Source organism: Squalius cephalus (genome assembly GCF_949319135.1).
Source record: "Squalius cephalus genome assembly, chromosome: 7".
Taxonomy (NCBI): Eukaryota; Metazoa; Chordata; class Actinopteri; order Cypriniformes; family Leuciscidae; genus Squalius; species Squalius cephalus.
In genome coordinates, this window is record NC_137128.1 from 16,349,037 (window position 1) to 16,371,802 (window position 22,766).

Consider the following 22,766-nt stretch of genomic DNA (forward strand, 5'->3'; position numbering starts at 1 on the left):
AGAACAATACGCAATCATCAACATGCTAAATAAAGCACCATAGCCAAAAATATCAAAACTAAAAAAAGAAATCCAAGTGAACTTGTCCATCTCACTTATCAACTATTCAGTTGTTGGACAACTGAAGGCTGGAATACACTACACAACTTTTAAAATGTGAACGGTTTTTAAAACTCCAGCCATCACACTCTTGCTGATTTTGTAAATGGTAACAGGATAAAAGTTGTTCCGAGGTCCAAACACAACAAACTCGCACAGAAACGAGCACCTAAATGCTAGGATATGTATAACAAATGAAGACAATCTGTGTTCTAAAATCAGCTCAATATATTCAACAGGATATAATCATAGTCTAAAGCTGAAAATTAGAGTCTGTTCCCATCATACAATATGCAGTTTTGTCTGTCAGATCCGACTGCTGAAAATCTCTAGACTGTCTCTGACTTTTAGCAATTAATGTTAACATGTCCAAACTGGAAAAAGTAATTTAATGTATTCCAGCCTTAATTCACTTGTTGATCGTCGTGACCCATCCCTACAGTCAACATGATTTGTCTCTTTTGATGGAAATGTAAGAATTGATAAATTAGGAAATTCCGGACAGTCTGTTTCGGGGGTAACCAGACCCTGAGAGGAAAAAAGGACCTCTCTGGAGATTACCATTTGAACTGGCCCTCGTGCACCATTGAGACGAAAGTCTCACCTCCGAGTCATCTTAATCTACATCTCGTTCCCTCTCTCTCATGCTCAGATGATCACCTGATTTCACCCAAGAAAATGTATAGTTTAATGTGAATGATTATCACAGAGTATTTTCATGTTTGGTATCGTTTAAAATGTCACAGTGTGACTGGTACAAATGTCTCATTTCAGAATAAATAAAACACAAGGTAATAAGGTTTTAAGAGTTTATGGATAACTGACACACAAAGGAAGATGGTCTCTCAAACAAATGGTCACTCACCCCAAGAGGTGCTACCTCTGAATGCAAATTTCTTTTGTTAGCACATGTTTCCATGTGAAAGAGGTCTGACTATTTAATGAAATGCAGCAGGGAGATTGGGGCCTTTTCTGTACTTCAGATTGGCCCGTGAGGCTGAGAGAGAGATCTCTTAGCCTCACGTATTTCTTAAAGTTGGGTTTGCATCTTCTCTCTATTCCAGAGCATTTGATGTTTTGTATCGATTATCTTTGATTTGATTATGAAATTGGCATGATACATTTACCTGACATAATAAATTGTTACATGTGATTATTCTAACTGATCTAGACATTGTTCATTTAATAGTTAAAATGAATAGTCAAACATTCGCTCACTTTTAGTGAGGCACAGATATTATTAAAACCTTTCATTTATGGAGTCAGATGAATTAATGAGTAAATACATATGATTAATGTATTACAAATTTAACCAACCAATACTTTGCATGAGTGAGGACAGAACACGTGATACCTTCCCCGTGTATTGGCGAACCGGCAGATTGGACCAATATAGCGGGCCTTACAGAAAACCCGGGTGAACACAGATGAACATGTCCTTAAGGCCTTTAAAATAAGATTCATGTCTGTGTTCCCCGGTGCAATACGTATAGTATTACCTTCAGCACTGCATTGTAAATAGGTCAAGCATTGTAATGCAATGCCCAAAGTGAAGCAGTTTCAACTTTGACACCATTTGTTGTTGGCCTTTCTAAGCTGAGACAACGATTGATGCATCAGCATTCATGTCTGTAGCTGATCCTCTGTGTATCTAGATACATGAATTTATTTGACACATCTGTTGCAAATATAAACTCAATACTCAAGATGCTTATTCTTACTCCAAATATTTTGTCTTAATGGCTCTGGCGAGAGGTGGCAGGTCAAAGATTTCCATCTGACGCATGTGTTCATAGACATGACAATGAAACAACTGCGCTGACGGAGCATGAGAATGCCTCATGTGTGAACAGCCCTCATCTGCAGTGCTGTTCATGTGGATGTCAAAGCACCACAGGCTGCTTGTTTTGAGAGATGTGAGCCTGACGCAAGTCGTCTGAAACTTTAGCTTTGTGCTGTAGCTTCAAAGCACTACAGCTTTTGACCTACAATATCTTGACTTTTGAAGATGGACAGAATAACATTCCAGTAAGCTACAGTCTGTTGAATGAAAGTTACCTCAAAGTTATTGTACCCACCCCATGGGTGCCCACTGTGCATTTACATAATCAACCACCCTTATTCTCCACTGCTAAGCCCCCAACGGCTGTAGACCCCAGACTCATACAGACACAACATCACACCATCAAATCAGACACGCTTTCGTCATACAAAGCCCTTGATCTCTCTACCTCTTCTGATGTGCCCCGCACAACTCTCTTTAGACACACTAGTTTTTAATCCTTAAAAAGGATGCTTGCCATGTCCCCTTATATGATGAAGGATGACTACTTTCTCAAAGTCAAAGCTTGCACAACTCTGCTCATTTGCGCTGATCCCCCTTGTGTAATGGACAATTAGACAAAACCACCCCCATATCGGTCACAATGTGTGACCTATTAGACACAGATGAAGTCTAGAAATCAGTTCAAAACCACTAGAAGAGAAAAGGTCCCTGACCCTAATTAGAAGGATAACATGCAGAATACTGCAGCCAAGGTATATTGGTGCCTTCATAACACATGGAATAATAAATGGTTGATTGTTGATGGCAGATCTAAAGAAGAGATACAGGCACTTCTTTCAGAACCTTGTAAGCTTGTTGACTTGTTGGCTGCATCCGAAAACTTAAGCAGTTGACTTGTTTCCTCACTGCCTTATCAGGCAATGACTTTGTAGGCAGCGTTTGCGCACGAAGGTATCAATTTGGCCCATATAGTGTAATTTAGTGAGAATACAGGAGGGAAAAAATAAATAAATAAACCTTCAGAGGCCCAAACTGAGTAAAAATAGCAATTTGGTGCAGTTATAGCCATGGCAAAACATGTAAATCAATGAGATTTTATAGCAGTATAGCAAATTACTTGCGTAAAATGCATGTAAATATTATTAGTCACTTTCTATCTCTCAATAACATGTCTTAGAAAGATATTTAAATGCTTAGTTTTATGATGAAGGTAAGTCATTATATTATTAATATTCTTATTATTATTATAAAATGTATTGATACCTTTAACATATTTTTAACATATTGTCCTTTTAAATAAGAATGTCAATTCAACTTAATCTTCCAGTGAAACAACAGACTTTTCTCTGGTGATGTATACTGGATTTCTCTGATAATTTAGTCCGCTTAAACCCTGCCCCTTTCTTACAATAGACTGCAAGCTTACATTCAGATTTGCCTCTATCCAAGCAACAACCATCGGTTAGAACCACATCCCCACTGTCTATTTTTGTCTATTTATTCTACTAACATTGCATCACAACAATATTACCTGTATCCTTTGAAGAGGCAACCCTAGCATGAATTATGTGCATTCAGTGTTTCATTCAGTGCCGAAAAGTGTTAAAAAAAAGTTTCTGCCTATGTAGCACATTCCAAATCAGTCAGTTTCTTAACCGTTAGATGATAAGCAGGCAGCTCATTAGGTTGTGGAAGATAGCTAGGGTTGATATAGCTACAGAAAGACTCACACCACATCTAAGACCCATCCATACATAATAGTGGAGCCAGCAGACAAGGATGCTTTGCTCTGCTTGGCTTGAAAGACAAATAGCAAATTAAATCATGGCTGGGATCACATGGTCAAGTCTGTATTGCTAATCCAAGCAGCAATATCCTAATGCAGTGAGGGCAGCATGTGGAACGATGGCACACTGGCCTCAGAGAGCCAATCTTGAGTCTGAGATAATGAATGAGAAATAATTCTATTGAGTGTGCACAATCATTCAGCAGCCTGACTCAGAATGGTAATAACGCTGTTTATAGCTTGTAGATGGTGTGCAAGCGCTTTTCTTTTTTGAGTGTGGTTTTTGGGCACTCGGATCTGCTTTATTTGGTTAGTGTGTTGCAGAGGGGGAGCCTTCGTGTTAGTAGATTATATTTTTGTCCCCATGGAGAGCCATAAAGCATGCATTTTACCATCTGTTGTGCTTTTTTTAATCGTGCCACTCTGTTCTGTTCTGCCTGAGGGTAAAGCGAGGTTTCTGCTGCTAAACCTCTCGTTCTATTATATGCCATAGTGTAGTACTGTACAAGAAAAAGCTACTGTCACTGCTGCTCCCAGCCAACTGGGCCCAAATATACATCTCACAACCATCAGAGAGCTCATATCACAGGACAAACAGTAGAATAAGACCTGGATAGACACATTGATGAATAAAATGCCTTAACATTGGTTTGGAGAAACAAATTGGAATTACATTACATTTAATTTTTAAGACCATCTCACATTTTTTGTTTATTTATATAGCTCTTTATACAATAGATTGTTTCAAAGCAGCTTCACATTAATAAGCAGGGAAATAACAGCGTTATTGTGAAATTCATCAATAATGCAACAAATTCGAATACAATAGTGTCATTATACAATAGTGTCATTATGCAGCTCAATTTAGTTCTGTATCGCTCATCAAATATCACAAATAAATATCAATACATTAGGAGAAAGTTATTTGCTTTCAGCATGGGAATTTACCTAGATCTTTGCCAATGGATAACCAGATAATTCAGGGAATTTCCCTTTCTTTCTAAATACATTGTGGTCTTGAATCTTGGACTCTGAGAGCACATACTGTATCTGGTCTCATCCCACTAAAGTGGTGTCACATCTCATCACGGGAGAGAGCAATCTTTCACGGGAGCTTTGATGGTCAAAGATGGGATCTTTGTTATCCTGCCTTTCACCACTACAACGTTTATCATGTTTAAGCATGCATTCCACACTAGTGACATTACCACTGTAACTGTTGATGGCAAATATCGACAAACAGAAATTATTAGCGATGTTGTGAAAATGATTCATTTACTCGTCTTGGTTGATTCATCATCTATTATATCCATCTCCTTCCCTCATCCCATTTACCATCATTCTGTCATTATGCAAGTACGGATCACACTTATTTCCAATCAACAGAGCTCATATGAGGATGCACAGATACCCAGGCAGCCTTTTGTCATGAGCTCAGCTAACTGTCTGCTTCAAATGAGACATTTACAGAGAGACAAAGACAGGTAAGAGAAGGATAGTTTAGGCTCAGTTTCACCCTGACCTCCAGGTCTTTTTCACCCACATGGATAGCTATGTAAGCAGAGCCGCAGTGGAGGCGCAGGTGTTAAAAGCTCAGGCCGAGGTATCATTTACTGTCAACGTGTGTCTGTTTAGCTTAGGTATGCTAAAGAGTTACTGGAGAGCATAGTTGTGCAATTTTGGAGAATTAGGTCAAGTTCTTTGAGATCCTGGAAATGATTGGTGCAAGCTTCTTGGGGAATGCAGATCAAGACCTAATAGACTTGTTTTGGTGACATGTTGAACTTGTTTTTCTCTTTCCCAGCCTATTCCCAACACATGGAAAACCATATCAGCCCTCCAAGCTATATGAGCCAGCCGATGCCCCCAGTGCATTCTGGACGCTACTCCCCGACCCTAAAGACCAATGCGGGGGAAGATGATGTTTCCAGGTATTGCCTCAAAATTGGCTACATAAACCTATTATGGTGCTCATGCACAGACTATTTTGCAACAATGAGACACAATGCAACACCGTCTGTCTGTATAGACCAACGTTTTACACATTAAAGTTTAAATAAATGTTTTATTACACAAAACTAATTCATAGTCCTTGCTAGGGCTGGGTATCAATACATATTTCCTCATTCAATTCCGATTTTGCATTCTGCTTACATGTAAGAGACATTTCCTGTCATCTAATGCTTTAAATTATAAAGGTACCTTGGTAAAACTTTTAAAATTAGCAACAATAAAATACCATATTTAACAGATAATAATCAACACAAACAAAAACATAACAATGTGTTGTTATTTTAAAATGATATACTCTTAAATACTTCATGAAAGAGTAGTTTGTGAGTCTTTTTCAGTGATTCATTAAAAGAGCCAGCTCATATTAATTTATCAGACTACACCGATGGCGCGATCACCAGTTGAATACCAGATTAATCCTGTTCTTATAAGCTTATTGTTTGTGAGTTCAACAAATGGGAAGCTTCAAGCTGTTCATGATTATTTTTTATAAAGTGTTGCCTGAGCAGGTCAGTGCTCTGATGCTCACTTGTGATGTTCAGGATGATGTCATGACGTTCTATGAACTTTGATAAGAGTTCACTGGCATATCGAATTGCTATTCACCTGACCCAAGCTGCAGTGCTTCACTGAGGGATTGTCAAATGTGAGGGCAGATAGCAGTTCAACTCTCAGCACCTCCCTCTATGTCTGATAAACATATGTATTGATTTTACAGGGTTAAACCCATTTTGATTTGAGAATTTCCCCACTTTAAGAGGTCACAATCAAAAATCAAACTGGATGCAAAAAAGAGTGTGGTTAAAACATTTATCCAGATACAACAGCAGAACTTTAGAGAAATCCGACCTGAAATGACACGTCTGTGCCGATTTAGCGATTTAATAAGCTCCAAATTTAGCCCATCCACGTCACGTGTTGGTTCATTTTCATAAAAACCGCAGCGCATCATCAAGCCTCTTAACCAGCTTGCCAGAAAATGAATAAACAAGATTGTCGTAATCCAACAGAACAAACGATTCTATTAATCTGACCATTTAGGTGCACGGGGGGATTTGAATTTTAGCACAACAATCAAGCATACAGTACAAAGTAGCCTGAAAAGAGCATTCTAGATGTCATTGTGTTCAGTTTTGTTGGTGTTGTTTTTTAGAGGAACGTTCTATTTAATAGGCAAAAGCTGATGTGATCAAATGGTGTTTGACTACAGGATCAGTATTGTAAGATAGCCACAGGGGTGTTTTTGATGGTGTAGTAGAACAAGGCTGTATGCAGTAGAGTAGACCAGCAGTGCCTCCAAGAGGCCAGTTATATACACCGATCCTGCACTCTTAAAGCAACGTTTATTGTGGCATAATATCGATTACCACAGAAAATAATTAAATTTTGCCTTTCAGTTTGTAAATCACATAAGCAGTAATACACTATGGACATACAGGAGCAATATATTCAAGGCAATTATATTCACTTAAAAGCAGAAATCTGATGCTTGTATATTATTATAGTATGTTATTTGCTCCATATAAAAGGTGCTTTGTTGATAGTTATATCACATCTTTTTCTGAGATTCTTGCATGCATCATCCAAAAATTACAGGATTCCTGCATTACCTGCATTCCCCTTGACAAACAATTTTTGATAAGATGTGCTTTTAACTGCAACAGACTCGCGTATAGTAGATGTTGCGGATTCATTGCATTTGAATGTACTGATTCTGATTGTTACATTTTATTTTTTGAGTCACTGGTGGTTTTGCATCACTTGCATTTGTACGCTATCTAAAGATCCTGTAAACACTTTGAAAATACTATAGTTTACAGTTTTATACACACAAATTATGAATGCACAAATTAGTGTCCCATTACTTAAAAAACAACAACAACAAAAAAAAAACAATAAAGGCAGAAATCCCATGTTCTTTGGAGATAGAACTATTAGATATATTAAACAAATGTACAGCCATAAAATGGTATCATGGCAACACCATCCGTGTGTATATTGGTATAATACTGTTCATGTGTTTTAATGAAACCATTTTTTTTTATACACTAATATTCTCCTGTAAAGTCTATTATACACACAAATGTCTTATGACTGCATTCTGGGAGATGGCCAGAACTGACGTTTGTGGCCTTGTGTTTTACGTGAATAGCCTATTTCAAAGTCAGAACGGAAACACAAATCAGCATATTAGAATATTAGAATGATTTATGTAGTAACGTGACACTGGAGACCAGCTTTGCCATCACAGGAATAAATTACATTAGAAAATATATTAAAATAGAAATCCGTTATTTTCAATTGTAGTAACATTTCACAATATTGTTAATAATGACACGTACAATACAAAGAACACAGCACATCATTTTTTTGATTCAGGAAAATGTAAGGATTTTTTGCCAGCTGTTTGTTTCGGGCTCCATGAACAGTTTGTGTTCAATGCTATACAGTGGTGGTCAAAATTGATGGCACCCCTGATAAATATGATAAAAAATGGCTGTAAAAAATAAATCTGCTTTGTTTATCCTTTTGATCTTTCCTTCAAAAAATTCTCAAAAATCTAACCTTTCATTGAAGTAAAAGAATTGAAATTGGGGGGTAAATCACATTATGAAATAAATGTTTTTCTCCAAAACTCGCTGGCCATAATTGTTGGCACCCCTAGAATTTTTTATGAGAAAAATATCTCTGAAGTATATTCCCATTAATATTGACCTTTTTTAGCACACACCAGGGTGACTAGGAACATGAAATTGTCTAGCTATGACTTCTTGTTTCACAGGAGTTTAAATATGAGGAAACACAAAGGCCAAATTCCCTTAATCATCCATCACAATGAGTAAAACCAGAGAATATAGTTCTGATGTGCAGCAAAAGATTGTTGAGCTTCACAAAATAGAAAGTGGCTGTAAGAAAATATCTAAAGAATTGAAAATCCCCATTTTGACCATCAGGGCAATAATTAAGAAGTTATAATCAGCTAAAGATGTTACGAATCTGTCAGGAAAGAGGACGTGTGTCTATATTGTCTTAATGGATGGTGAGGAGGAAAGTTTGAGTGGCCAAAGACTCTCCAAGGATCACAGATGGAGAATTGCAGAGATTAGTTGAGTCTTGGGGGTCAGAAAGCCTAAAAAAAAATTATCAAACAACCCCTACATCCCCACATGTTGTTTAGGAGGGTTTCAAGAAAAATCCTCCTCGCTCCTCCAAAAATACTCCAAAAACTCCAGCATATTCAGTTGTCAGACACGACTGGATCTTCAAAAGGGACCGGATTCTATGGTCAGATAAAACGAAAAAAAAGGGCTTTTTGGCAGCAAACCCAGCAGATGTGTTTGGTGCAAACAGGGATGAAGAGAACCCCATGCCTACGGTTAAATATACTGCTGGATCTTATATGTTGTGGGCCTATTTATTTGCTGGAGGTCCTGGACATCTTGTTCAGATACATGGTATTATGGATTCTAGCAAATACCAACAGATAAAAAATCAAAACCTGACAGCCTCTGCTAGAAATCTTATAATGGGCCGTGGTTGGATCTTCCATCAGGACAACGGTCCAAAACAAACATCAAAATCAACACAAAAATGGGTAACTGAGCACAAAATGAAGCTTCTGCCATGACCGTCACAGTTCCCTGACCTGATGAGTGGAGTGAACTGAAGAGAAGAAGCACCAACTTGAACTTGTGAATCTGAAGGATCTGGAGAGATTCTGTATGGAGGAATGGTCTCTGATCTCTTGTCAGGTGTTCTCCAAACTCATCAGGCATTATAGGAGAAGACTCAGATCTGTTATCTTGGCAAAATAAGGTTGCAAAAAGTATTTAAAGGGGGGGTGAAATGCTATTTCATGCATACTGAGTTTTTTACACTGTTAAAGAGTTGGATTCCCATGCTAAACATGGACAAAGTTTCAAAAATTAAATTGTACGTTTGAAGGAGTATTTCTGTGCCAAAAATTGTCCTTCCGGTTTGTCACAAGTTTCGGAAAGTTTTTTTCGAGTATGGGCATGTGTGACGTCAGATGTAACGGAATTTCCTTATATGGGTCCTAAGGGCACTTCTCCGGTAAGATCGCGAGCGCGCGCACTCGTAGACCAGAGCAAGAGAGCGAAAGCAGTTCGCCATCAAAGCGCCCTGCTTTTGGGAAGCCAGTGTCACCAAAGAAGTGTGTTTTTGGTTGCCAGGGCAAGACAACCCTGCACAGATTCCCAAAGAACCCAGCGTTAAGGCACCAGTGGATGGAGTTTGTTTTTCCTGAGCATAAACGGAGTTGTGTAGACTGTTTGTTCCCTGCATTTCGACGATGATTGTTTTATAAACAAAGTCCAGATCGACGGATTTGCAGATCGTCTAATGCTTAAGGATCGAGCAGTCACAATGATAAAGGTTCGCGGCCGTGCGTTGGAACCGGGACGGTGAGTAAAACTGTTGAACAAATGTCTCTGTGTGTTGTTACTAAGTTAGCTCGGCGCGTTAGCACAGCTTTAGCTCCGCCCACACGGCCCGCCTTCAGCCACTCGGTTTTTTCCGGAAAGACTCGGTACAGCCTATCTTTCTTTTATAAATATAATAAAACTAAAGACTTTTTGGAGATATGAAGGATGCAATACTACTCTATAGGTACTCAAGATTAACAGGAGATTGAGTGAAAATGAGCATTTCACCCCCCCCCCCCCCCCCCTTTAATAACAGGGTGCCAACAATTATGGCCAGTGTGTTTTGGAGAAAAACATTTATTTTATAATGTGATTTACCCCCCACTTTTAATTCTTTTACTTCAATGAAAGGTTAGATTTTTGTGAATTTTTTGAATGAAAGATCAAAAGGATAAACAATGCAGATTTATTTTTTACAGCCATTTTTTATCATATTTATCAGGGGTGCCATCAATTTTGACCACCACTGTATGAGTCTGTAAGTTTAGTATTTATGTCAGTCTATAAGGACATATGTTGTTTTGCAGGGAACCCAGGAAGGTGGTGCTGCATCGAGGCTCTACAGGGCTTGGCTTCAACATAGTGGGTGGAGAGGATGGAGAGGGCATATTTATTTCCTTCATCCTGGCCGGAGGCCCTGCAGACCTGTGTGGAGAGCTGAAGAAAGGAGACCGCCTGGTGTCTGTGAGTATTTCAGTGGCCACTGTCACACTGAAGATGAGTTTCTAATCAGAAGTATTTCTTACAGTATTCAGCAGACATACTGAGCTTAGTGTTGAACAGTCTGCAGACCACTGTCATACTGCTTGCCCTATAGATGTAAAAACAACTGTCCCTTTCTTAGGTGAATGGAATAGACCTACGCAGTGCCACTCATGAACAGGCTGCAGCAACCCTGAAGAACGCTGGACAAACCGTTACCATCGTTGCCCAGTATAGACCAGAGGGTGAGTCCTTCTCAATGTAAGACAGTGCCATGTCAGTCATTTTGATCACCCATTAAAAACAAAACAGAAATCAATCAGCGATCAGCAGGAGTCTCTTAGCTGTGTTGTTGTGAGAAGTAAAAAGCCAATAAACCAATACTCCAGTTTTATAGCCATCAGTTGACTCATCTGAGTCATTAAGTCAGGTCAGGGTCGGAAATAGAACTCGTAAAAATTTGATTTGGAGATTGAATCATCCAAGGCTGTCCGTACAACTCGTCCTACAGACCATTACTATACTGTTAACAATGCCAGTAAATTTGTAATGCTCTTTCCTGCATTCCCCTTGATAAACAATTTTGGAGAAGTGTGCTTTTAACTGACTAGTATCCTTTTTAAAAAACCCATAAAGGCAGAAATCCCATGTTCTTTGGAGATTAGGTTAGATTAGATATGTTAAATAAATGTATTTGCCATAAAATGGTATCATGAAAACACCACCCGTGTATATATTGGTATAAATCTGTTTTGTTGAAAAAAAAAAAATGTATACACAAATATTCTTCTGTGAAGTCTATTATCTATTATACACACAAATGTCTCATGACTGCATTCAACAGCAGCATTCTGGGAGATGAGCAGTATTGACGTTTGTGGCCTTGTGTTTTTAGAGTACAGCCGATTTGAAGCAAAGATCCATGACCTAAGAGAGCAGATGATGAATAGTAGCATCAGTTCAGGCTCAGGATCCCTGAGGACCAATCAGAAGAGATCACTATATGTCAGGTACTGGACAAATATCCACCAATATGTTACAAGGGACTGGTCACCAGGATGTAAAGTCACCATGAAATTAAAATTGACAATTCTTATTTTTGGGGGGAATATTGGAGTTATTATAAATAATTTATTTGTGCACATCATTCTTTTATAATCTCGCAATGACATCTCTTCTCTGATGACTTGAGCACTGCACAAGGGCAATAAAACAAATCCTCTAGCAACCTGTCACTTACATGAGATCGCAGCAATTAGCTAACAACAGCGATCCAACGGTACAATCAATTCCTGATGGATATCAAGTGCCGTCCTACATTTTTTTCTCATTCAAGAAGACGTTTCACTCAGATATTCATCACTGAAGCTAGGGGAAAAAAAGGCCGCGATTTCTGTTTCATACCAACTTTAAAGGCCCGTTTACACTAAGAACGATAGCTGTAATGACAACTATATTAGCGTCCACACCAATGGACAATAATGTTCTGTTTATTATAAGCGTGTGCTGCAGTTTTGTCATCTGCCACTTTAAACGCTCAAGCTCTTTAAAGCAGGATGGATTCTGATTGGCTGTCAATTTTTTTTTATCGTTCACCAGCAGGAAAAAAATCGTTCTGAAAGTGATTCCAGTGATATCGTTCCTCTGTGCCGTCATCGTTGTGGTGTGGACTCTACTATTCTTATTTTTAGAACTACATCTTTATTGTTGTCATTATAGTTATCATCCTTGGTGTGAACAGGCCCTAAATGTAGTGTTTTTAATACATTTCACAATTGATTTGAAATATTTACAGTTCACACACATTCATTGTAAATCAGGGTGTCAAACTCCTGAAGAGTCACAGCCCTGCAGAGTTTAGCTTCAACCCTAATTAAACGCCCCTGTTCCAGATAATCAAGTCCTTCAGGCTTATTTATAAACTATAGGTATGTTTGTTGAAGCAGGGTTGGAAGTGAACTCAGTAGGACTCTGGCCCTCCAGGAGCTGAGTTTGACACTCCTGATTTAAATGGGCCAGCAATTTTTAAAGCTTCTTGTCAGACTTCACCACATGCACTTAGATAATGCATCAAGTATCTAGTCTGTGTTTTTCCTGTGGTCTTATTTTGACTGTTTTCTGCAGGGCACTGTTTGATTATGATAAAACTAAGGATTCAGGACTGCCTAGCCAGGGCCTGAACTTCAAATTTGGGGACATCCTGCACGTGGTGAACGCTTCAGATGATGAGTGGTGGCAGGCACGGCAGGTCACTGCTCAAGGAGAGGTGGAGGAAATGGGCGTTATCCCCAGCAAGAGAAGGTGAAAAAATGAAAAAACAATAAATAAATAAATAAATAAACGCACACAGGAATGTTAAGGTTTACTTTGTAAACTTTGGATTTGTACCAAATAATATCACAATCAAAGGTCCTCCAGCACCTGAGTGTATAGCTGATAACTTACCCTCTGTAGCCTAAAGTGCATGTCTTCAGCCCTGTTTACACCTGGTATTAAGATGCGTTTTGGCCGATTGGATTACAAGTAGACGAGGGAAACACATTCCTGTTTACTCCTGGTATTTTAATCCGTCTCTTTTGTCCACTTTCAACCACTTCTGTCCTGATTTCTTCGAGGGGAGGGTGTATGGGCGGGTAAATGTTAGGGGTGTAAATCGGACAGTTCATCACGATACGATACGATATCGTTTCTCTCAGCCAGCGATACGATATTTTCCGATACTTCAAAAAATTCCACAATACGATTCGATTCGATTCGATTCAGGGCTATATCGATCGATTAATCGATATTTAGATATTATGCTCACACAACCAGTTACGTTTTTATTAACTCACAAATGCAATCAAAATATATAACATGAACGTTTAATTAAACTCTTTGAAAATTGCACACCCTCTCCCAATTGGGACATTTATAACAAAAAGCGGTCATTTGCAAGTACCCGTTCTTGTTCATTTTCATAAATCATGTTTTTTATTATTATTGTGCATCCAAGTAATATCAATCAAACTGCAGCTGGGTTGTTTTGATTAATAATAATAATAACTTAAAAAATACAGGTAAATTACAAAATTAAAGTTAATTGAAAGTATGCTTTAATATGTTAAAAGTTTTTTTTTTTTTTTTTTAGCAGAGCAGATACATTCACATTTCATCTTTCTGAGTCAAACAAAACAAAGTAATTGCTATGATAAATAATACAACACTCGGTTAATCTTCATAACGTTAATCTCCTCAGATGACATAGACGCCTAACAAACTTTGTTGTTGTGATAACGTACACGCAGTACAGAGAGCTTTTCCCTCACCACTAAACGAGCTGCTTTAGTAAGGTTCCGTGAAAATGTTTCAGGTTTTATTTTCCTTTTACGCCCTGAAGAAGATATCACGAGTTCATTGAAATTATCCATCCTCGATCACTTTTAGTCAGCATTGACGAAACTCCTCTTAGCCAGCGCGTCTTTTCAAAGTGACATCTGACCTGAATACTGCGCGCTGAGTCGCTAAAACGGACTTATCGTGTTCACCAACAAGGGTGCGAGTGCTTGTCTGTTTCTGCTGTAAAACATGAACTCGCGATGCCTTGACAGTGGACAATACCGACTTTTGTGAAAAAAACTTGTTTAGGGTTTAGTCAGTCTTGTCAGGCGTCTTTTTCAGATGAGGAGATTAACGTTACACACCGGCAGGCGGTTGGTGAGTAAACGAAAATGTGCGCTTTGGCGGAAGGATGTTACGTGAGAATGTGGAGAGTGTCAAAATAAAGGTGTATATCGATATTTTAAGTGTGGAATCGATGCATCGTAACGTTAGACGTTATATCGATGCATCGATCCATATCGATGTATCGTTACACCCCTAGTAAATGTGTGGACTTTTTCAGATCTTTCAATCTAATGGATGAAGTAAGCTCAAGCAGTTTACATATAAACACGCCCAGAGACTACAGAAAAACATACGGAAGCATCAGATTTCGAAATCAGAAATGGAGAGAGAACATCGCGCTTGAGACGTTTTTCATCTTCAAATCAAACTTGGGTCACCAGCCAACAAAGTTTAAATCCCGTCTTGCGAGTGCGCTTCCCATAATGTTTACGCAGTAGGTCAGTAGGCGAACACATTCGACCACATGAGCGTCTACACTCCAAAAGCAATCCAGTCAAATGCGTTTTTTGACTACCTCTGGAAGTGGTTGAAAGTGAACAAGCTCAAAACGTTTTAGACCTTGTTTACACCTGCATGGGATGATGCCTCCGCCCAATTTCGCCATCAATTTATTGTAGTCATGGAGTTTCAGATTTGAAAATGATTAAATATGTATTTATATGTACATCTCCGCGTTGATAGGGGGCAGCACAACAAAATAAGAGCAATAGGTTACTTTTCAGTTATCATCATTAGACTATTAGGGAAAACTAAATGATCGGACAAAATGGCTAAGCGTCCATTGGCTAAAATGGCTAAGCGTCCCAATACGCCAAATAATTACTACTCAAAACAGAAATTGCTTATGGAGGACTGGTAACTGAGCAGACAAGTGTCACTCATTCAGAAGATGAGAATTCCCAATGTGAGCCGTCAGCTCTTTGGAGACGTTAGTCAGGCCTCCACAGACAGCGTCCTGAGCGAGATCCAAATCCACATGAATGGCCCGTTCAATGGCGCAAGCTAGGAAAAATCTCTGTTCAGAGAGTCAAAGCTAGTCCACAGTCTAGTAAACGTTGGCAACCTCTTTAAGTTATTCTTGACTGTGCTGATGAAAGAAATGTTTGCTGCTTGCGCTGACTTAAAACATACATAAGAAACACCATGAGACAGAAGAGACTCTCGGCCGTTGCAGTAGGCTACTGAACATTGAACAGGCCATTCATGTGGATTTGCACAAAACACTTAATCGCTTTGATGCTGTGCCTGGTGGACTTCGTTAAGCCCTTCACAATGGCGTAGCGGACAGGCATGCAGGGCCCATGATAACCCCCCATGGGTTGCACCAATAGACGATTATATTGTGTATCAACGATAGCCAGAGATATCGTCAAAAGCATCAGCTATTAGAGATATCAAGAGATTTTGGCATTTCCAATCAATGTAATAAATTATTATTATTACTGTTACTTTTATTATTAAATTCATTTTACAATTAATTTGCCCCATATAACTGATGCATTGCGAGGATAATAACAATTGGTTTGATTATCTTACTCCTCATTTCAAAAACAACTTAACACGAAATAATTCTTATTTTTCCATTATGGGCCACAAGAGAAATATTACGAAATATTAAGTCTATTAAGAGTATAAGCATAATTTACACATTGCTTGTGTGATATTCACTCGCTGCCTTGGCTTAAAATGGAAACATTTTCAATATTGTGATGTGGCATTTTTCTTTATCACCAGTTGCTCGCAAAATAATAGACAATAATTTCATTTTCCATGATAATAAAATTAAGTAAATTATTAAATAAATGAGTAAATCAACAAGAAGGTAAATAAACAAGTAACAAAAGTAAAATTTCTGCAAATAATTTGCAGGTACCCAAAGACTTGATTTTTTTTCCCAAAAATCCCTCATCATCTGTCCTGATGAAGATTGCAGTGTAACATGGATTTAAAGTGGATAACAGCTATTCTTATCTGAGATCCTTGTGTTTTCTCTCTAGAGTGGAGAAGAAGGAGAGAGCCAGGTTAAAGACAGTTAAGTTTAACTCCAAGTCACGAGAAAAAGGGGTGAGTGAACCATTTCATACATGCATACAGTACCTACTAAGATACCAACAATATTCTGTTCTAAAACCTAGTGAGTTGCTTTGACTTCTAAGACCACATCCTTACTGAACTTTAATTTTGTGACTGATTTGCAACACTTTTCCCATAATTGTCCATAAATAAAGAACCACACAAAAGACTTGACACTTAAATTGTGTTGTTCATTTTGTAAGATAATTTGACAATAATGTAATAAAGAAAAAAATATTGGGTAAATTTGGGTCAAGGTTGTTGGGTGAAGTTGTGTTAGGATTTTCTATACTTTTCTGTTAATCGACATTTCTATCAACTTGTCTGTCATCTTGAATAAAGTTTTGAGCTCACAGTGTGTCCTGGGATTGTATTCTCTGCAAACCAGACGCTATTGTTCAAAAGTTTGGGGTCGTTTTTGAAAATACAATAAAAACTGTAATATTGTGAAATATTATTACAAATTAAAATAACTTTTTTTCTATTTTAATGTTTTTTGTAATGAGAAACGTTTCTCATCAATGTAGAAAACAGATGTGATGCATAATATTTTATGATTCTTAATTTTTTGATGAAAAGAATATCTTTTGTAACAAAAATGTTAATTTAATGCATGCTCGTTAAATAAAGGTGGAAATTTCTTTTAAAAAATGACTGACCCCAAAAATTGGATTAATTACATTGGTAGTGTACATGTTGATTTTGGCCAAAACAAGATATCTTAGAAAGCAACACAATTTTGTTTCCTTCCTTATGGAACAACCTCAGGATTATGATGTCTAAAATGCTGTAGAAGTAGGCAACTCACTAGGGATTAGAACAAAACTTCTTTGTTGCTTATATTGTGTATCTAGAATGACATTGAAATGCATTTTAAATTACTTTAGGAATTAGTGTTGGATAATGTTCCTACCTCTGTGAAAGTTTGACCATTTTATATTAACTCACATTTAATAATGCTCAGTCAGTGCATTCAGTGGAATGTAATATTCTGGATGACGTTTACTAATCAGTCTGCCATATGAATGGTCCGGTCTAAATTAACAGCATGCGTAGCTGCAAGTGTTGCAGGCCCAAAAATGGCCATATGTTATATATAACACATATAACAATACTGTAATACATCTATAACTCATTTATGAGGCATAGAAGTCAAAACACCAGATTATCTAACAGCCGACAAAACATGCATGATAGGAAAACGAAGGACAAATACGCTTGCCATTGATGTCGGACTGCTCGTCCTTCTGTATGCCACACCTCCTCCTCTCCTGTCCTTCATCCTCACACTCTTCTCCTTCTGCCTTCCATGTCATGCTCTCCAGTAACTCACAGTGTTGCAGTGCAAACAACCAGGCTTATAACTGATCACTGCGTAAGAATGGAAACGCACCTATAGTCCTGGTGCCGAAGAACAGAGCCATGTAGTTACTATAACTTAAAGAATTTCACATACAGGCTCTGTTCACAGCAAAGGATATCATACTATATTTTGAAAAAGAAATCAGCCCAACTTGCTTTGTTTTGTGGCCAAAGCAGTTATAGGCCTCCACATGCTTCTGGCACACTCACAATGCTTTTTACCCTCTGCATGCAAATCTGAATGCTTCGAGATTTCCTGCTGCTAGCTTTTTTTGAGTCTTCGACTCAAAATCCATTCATTTGTCCACTTCAGTTCATCATGCATTTCATGTACAATTCTTACTTTGTGACGTCCTCCATTAATTGAGTAAACACCTATCTATGAGAAATTGATCGTCAAATGTATCTTGAATCACTTGCAATACCAGTGGCATTTGATCAAGTCATCAGAGGTCCACAAAGCCAAGAGCAAAACAATCATCTTTTATTTTTGCCATATGGACATTAGACAGCCCTCTTTCCCTTCCCTTCTTTTCTTTTGCCCTCCCCTTCCTTCTCTTCCTCAGCAGTCCCTCAATGACAAGCGTAAAAAGAACCTCTTTTCCCGCAAGTTCACCTTCTACAAGAACAAGGAGGCGAGTGAGCCGGAAACAAGCGATGTGGACCGTAAGTACAGAAAGCGGCACTACAGCGCAATGTTGGGTGAGAATAGGGCAGCAGGTCATGAGGACAGAGGTGGGCACTGCTCCACTGGACACAGCAGGCATCACAGCCTACTTTAGACACAGCAACACCCGTGGACAGAGAACGCTTGGTGCCTGCTGTGTCCAGTGGCTGGACCAGGCCTTAGAGTGTCTCAGTAACCCATGTACTCTTGTGGTTGTTGTCTCTCTTGTTGCTCCCTTCCTGACCGCTCCACAGGACAACCCAGATGACATGCTATCCAAAGGCCTGAGTAAGTTCCCCATGTGGATGCCCACTTGGTCACCTCTGGACCAGATCTCTCTTCCTCTTGCATCTCTCATTCTTCACTCTCATAATTCATGCTGATCTTTCTCTCGAGGGCACTTTTAGTTTGTCCCAGAGTTCAAGAGCTTCTCCAGACATGCTTAAACTACCAGAATAAAACTGTTTTCTCTTTCTGTTGTTGATGGTGGTGGTGAAAGGTTGTTTTCTACTGTCTTTCTCACCGTTCTCTATGGAATCTCCCCTCATTCAGTATCTACACATTTTATTTTCTCATGATGTTCTATTGAGAAAAATGATCTATTGATCTGATATTTATTTGCCTTCACAAACTTTAGATCTAATTACGGTTTACTGCAGAGTCCTGCACATGGGCGCGGGTACCCAACGGGTGAACTGCTAATGTAACGGGTATAATAACACTTACGTGGTCATTTGCGGTGCGGGTCGTGAATCAATAGGCACGGGTGCACTGTAGGTCCAATAGCCAAGACTGTTTCGACTCGTTCGGTACCCACTGATAGGCAGCTGCTTTCAAACGGTCCCGTGCTTATCACGCTCTGTAGTTTAAAGAGTAAAGAATGTCAAAGGTTTCTAATTACAACACAATTTGCAGCGTTGAGCACAGCGTTTGTGCGCTGCAACTGAAGCGATTGACAGCTTCAGACATTAAGGGAGCGTTTCTGTATATAATCAATTCGCAATTTGAACAAGAGTTTTATTTTTCATGCTGCTAAGAGGACCACAATTATGCCCATATGTTCAAAATAGCCTTAATGGGCAGATCGTTCACATGGTGTTGGCAAAAGTTTTGTATTGTTAACGCGACAGATCCACGTTCTCAGCTTGTTTTCTTTTAATTATTACCATGTTGTTGGGCTGCGTGCCTATTTTTCTTAAATGCATCAACTCAGAATGCCTAATGTTGGTTTGATTGCTTGTGTTACTTGAGAAAATCAATCATTTTTCTTTACCAGATTTAATGCGGGTGTGGTGCGGTTTTCTTTTCTGTGTTGAGTCATTCTTCAATTGCGGTGGCAAACAAGACACAAAATTTGTAAAAATCATGTTTTATTTTTAAATAATAAAATGCATTGCTACATATTTAAAATTTGTTTAATATGATATGTCTAGTAAAATGAATGCTTAATGATTTTTTTTTAATTTTTAGAAATTTAAATCAATACTGGTGCCACAAACATGTATGTCTGTGGTGTTACCAGTATTTGAAGTATGCAATATGCAATAGGCAATATGCAGTAGGAATGTGCAACTATAAAATGGTCTTTGGTGTCAGGTTTGGGTGAAGGGATGAGGCTAGGACTCATTGCAAGAAGCAATGGGCTTTATTAATCATACAAAATAAATAAAATAAAAACCTACCCTGAGGGGGAAAACAGGACTTGACCTAGACTTGACTTGACTAGCACAGATCTGGCACGGGACTGCAAACACAAGGAGAATAGAGCTGCACCCGAAAACTTAGGCAGCTCACTTGTTGCCTCGCTGCCCTATCAGCCAATGACTTTGTAGGCAGCGTTTGCGCATGAAGGTACCTCACGAAACTGATTTGGGACAGACTTCTGAGGCAGCTTCACAGCTGCCTGGTTTAATGATCTACAGCAAAATAGAGCGAGCTTCGGTGAAAACTACGTGAATATTTAATGGCTACAATAGTGATTTGCTGCTAGAAATTACATCATAAGTGGAAACCATTGATCAAAAATTTACATTTACACGCAAACTGATGACCAGCCGCAACTTTCAGACACCATCTTTATTTTTCTAGCTCAACTGTCACTGAATGCAAAGCACAGGATTGTGGGATATCAAAGACAGAAAGTCTGCAAAGTACACATCTATGCTGCCTTCAAAAATCGATCAGATGAAGGAATCTCAGGAGACAAGAAGTGAAGCTAACATTGCATTCAGACGTGCCTTTATGCCTTCCGACCTTGGAGTGTGTCCTTCGAAGACAGCATTTATCAGTTTTCGGATGCAGCCTTGATAGGGAGCGAACAAGGCAGGTGACGAGGGAAGACAGGTGGGGCAAATAAACCAATAATCAGGTAACAAGATGGGCGGAGTTAAGACAATAGACAGGAGAGCACATGGCACAAGGAAACACATGACAAACTCACACCAGACATGGCTAAATCACAAGCCATGTGCTCAAACAGAATGAGACACGGACACACAGCCAAAGAGACACTCATAAGCCGCGTGTTCACACAGAACATGACAACATGAAAGCACGCAGCTGGTGTTTTTCACTGCTACACAGAACGCGTGAACTCGCTCAGACAACTCGCTCACACAACAGAGCAAATGCTCATCCCGTGCGCACACAACAGAAGACAAACACAAGGAGCATTAATGTCTGAATCCCGACACAAAACCAAACTATACCGAAGTGCCGGAATCCAAACACCACGCCCCGCACATGAAACAAGGCACACTGACAAGAGAGCGCAAGCCTCAATCACGCTTGAAACCGCGCGCTCAGACAAAGACAAGACAATACAGGAGTGTCAGGGCTCTGTCATAAAACCTAGAAATAAAATAAAGGGACAGAACCCTGACATTTGGTACCTTTATAACTTTAAGATCTCAAAACTTTTAATTATATTAAATGGCTATTAAAGAAAGAAAGTTCAGATATATATTTGAAGTAACACCACAGACGTAATATAATATCATAGACTTAGAACAAGGTCTACGCTGTCTATAAAGATAGTATCCATACCTGACAAGAGTGATAAAATTATATGATTATGAATGTCCTAAAGCAAATTCTGTAACACTTTACAATAAGGTTTCATTAGTTAACTACTTTGGTTAACATAAACAAATAATGAACTGCACTTCTACAGCATTTATTAATCTTAGTTAATGTTAATTTCGACATTTACTAATAGATTATTAAAATCAAAGGTATGTTAACATTAGTTAATGCACTGTGAGTTTACATGAACAAACAATGGCAGACTGCATTTTAATTATATAACTAACAAAGATAAAGAAGTATTTAAGTAATACAGTATTAAATGTATTGGTCATTGTTTGTTAATGTTAGTTAGTACATTAACTAATGTTAACAAAATGAGACCTTATTGTAAAGTGTTACCGCAAACTCTATAATTTAAAAAAAATAACATTTCTGTTTGTGTATTGTCTGTGGATTTTCTATGGAGTCATGCGGTGTTACCATGAAAGACTGTACCACCACAGATTAGCACAGATCTAGACCTTTCTAAAATGGAGGCTGCTCCAATCATGATGGTTTCAACGTCTGGAGACATTTTAGAAATATTAATAAGAAATATTCATTTAGAAATATGTAAAAAACTGTTAGTTATCAGCGTAACATCACATACTCTAATAAAGGGTGATGCATGAAACTGTTATAAATTTAGCAAAACTTATGAAAATTAATAAGAGAGAATCAACTCACCATGCCACCCCTGCAATGACCTTTACACACAGTAAGTAGTCCAGTTACAATTCCCCCTTTTCTTAAATGGACAACATCCATTACTGTAACACCACTGAGATGAAGTTGGGAGACACAACTTTTTATGAAAATATATAACAAAATGTTTGCTTTTTTTAAACAATTGAATTAAATTTTACCTGGTAAATTAAATCGAAATCACAATATAGCCATTTTATTTGTTCTAAAAATGTAATTTTTTTGCAGTTACATCCCAGGATACGTCTGTATGGCAGGAACATGCAGAGTTTGTTGCACAATTTCTCAAACTCGATTAAATATGTACACAGTAAATATGTACCAGTTTAAACATGTTAAAACAGTGCACAAATTGTTTCCCCTCTACACAATATAAAAATGCAAACATTTAATGAT

At 38.4% G+C, this 22,766-nt stretch overlaps 1 protein-coding gene across 41 annotated transcripts in view; it reads left to right on the forward strand.

The window, feature by feature from the left end:
- The window catches only part of dlg1b (discs large MAGUK scaffold protein 1b), a 133,017-nt gene that overhangs the window by 95,659 nt on the left and 14,592 nt on the right, over nucleotides 1–22,766 (forward strand). For 19 of the 41 annotated variants that reach the window (XM_079877324.1, XM_079877298.1, XM_079877292.1 and 16 more), the window contains 7 exons: nucleotides 5,476–5,602; nucleotides 10,657–10,813; nucleotides 10,974–11,076; nucleotides 11,727–11,841; nucleotides 12,956–13,132; nucleotides 16,495–16,561; nucleotides 18,499–18,598. In XM_079877324.1, coding sequence (XP_079733450.1) covers nucleotides 5,476–5,602; nucleotides 10,657–10,813; nucleotides 10,974–11,076; nucleotides 11,727–11,841; nucleotides 12,956–13,132; nucleotides 16,495–16,561; nucleotides 18,499–18,598 — 846 coding nt within the window. Of the gene's footprint in view, nucleotides 1–5,475; nucleotides 5,603–10,656; nucleotides 10,814–10,973; nucleotides 11,077–11,726; nucleotides 11,842–12,955; nucleotides 13,133–16,494; nucleotides 16,562–18,498; nucleotides 18,599–18,853; nucleotides 18,888–22,766 lie in introns of all 41 variants that reach the window. The other 22 variants (XM_079877312.1, XM_079877318.1, XM_079877314.1 and 19 more) reach the window with 2 other exon arrangements.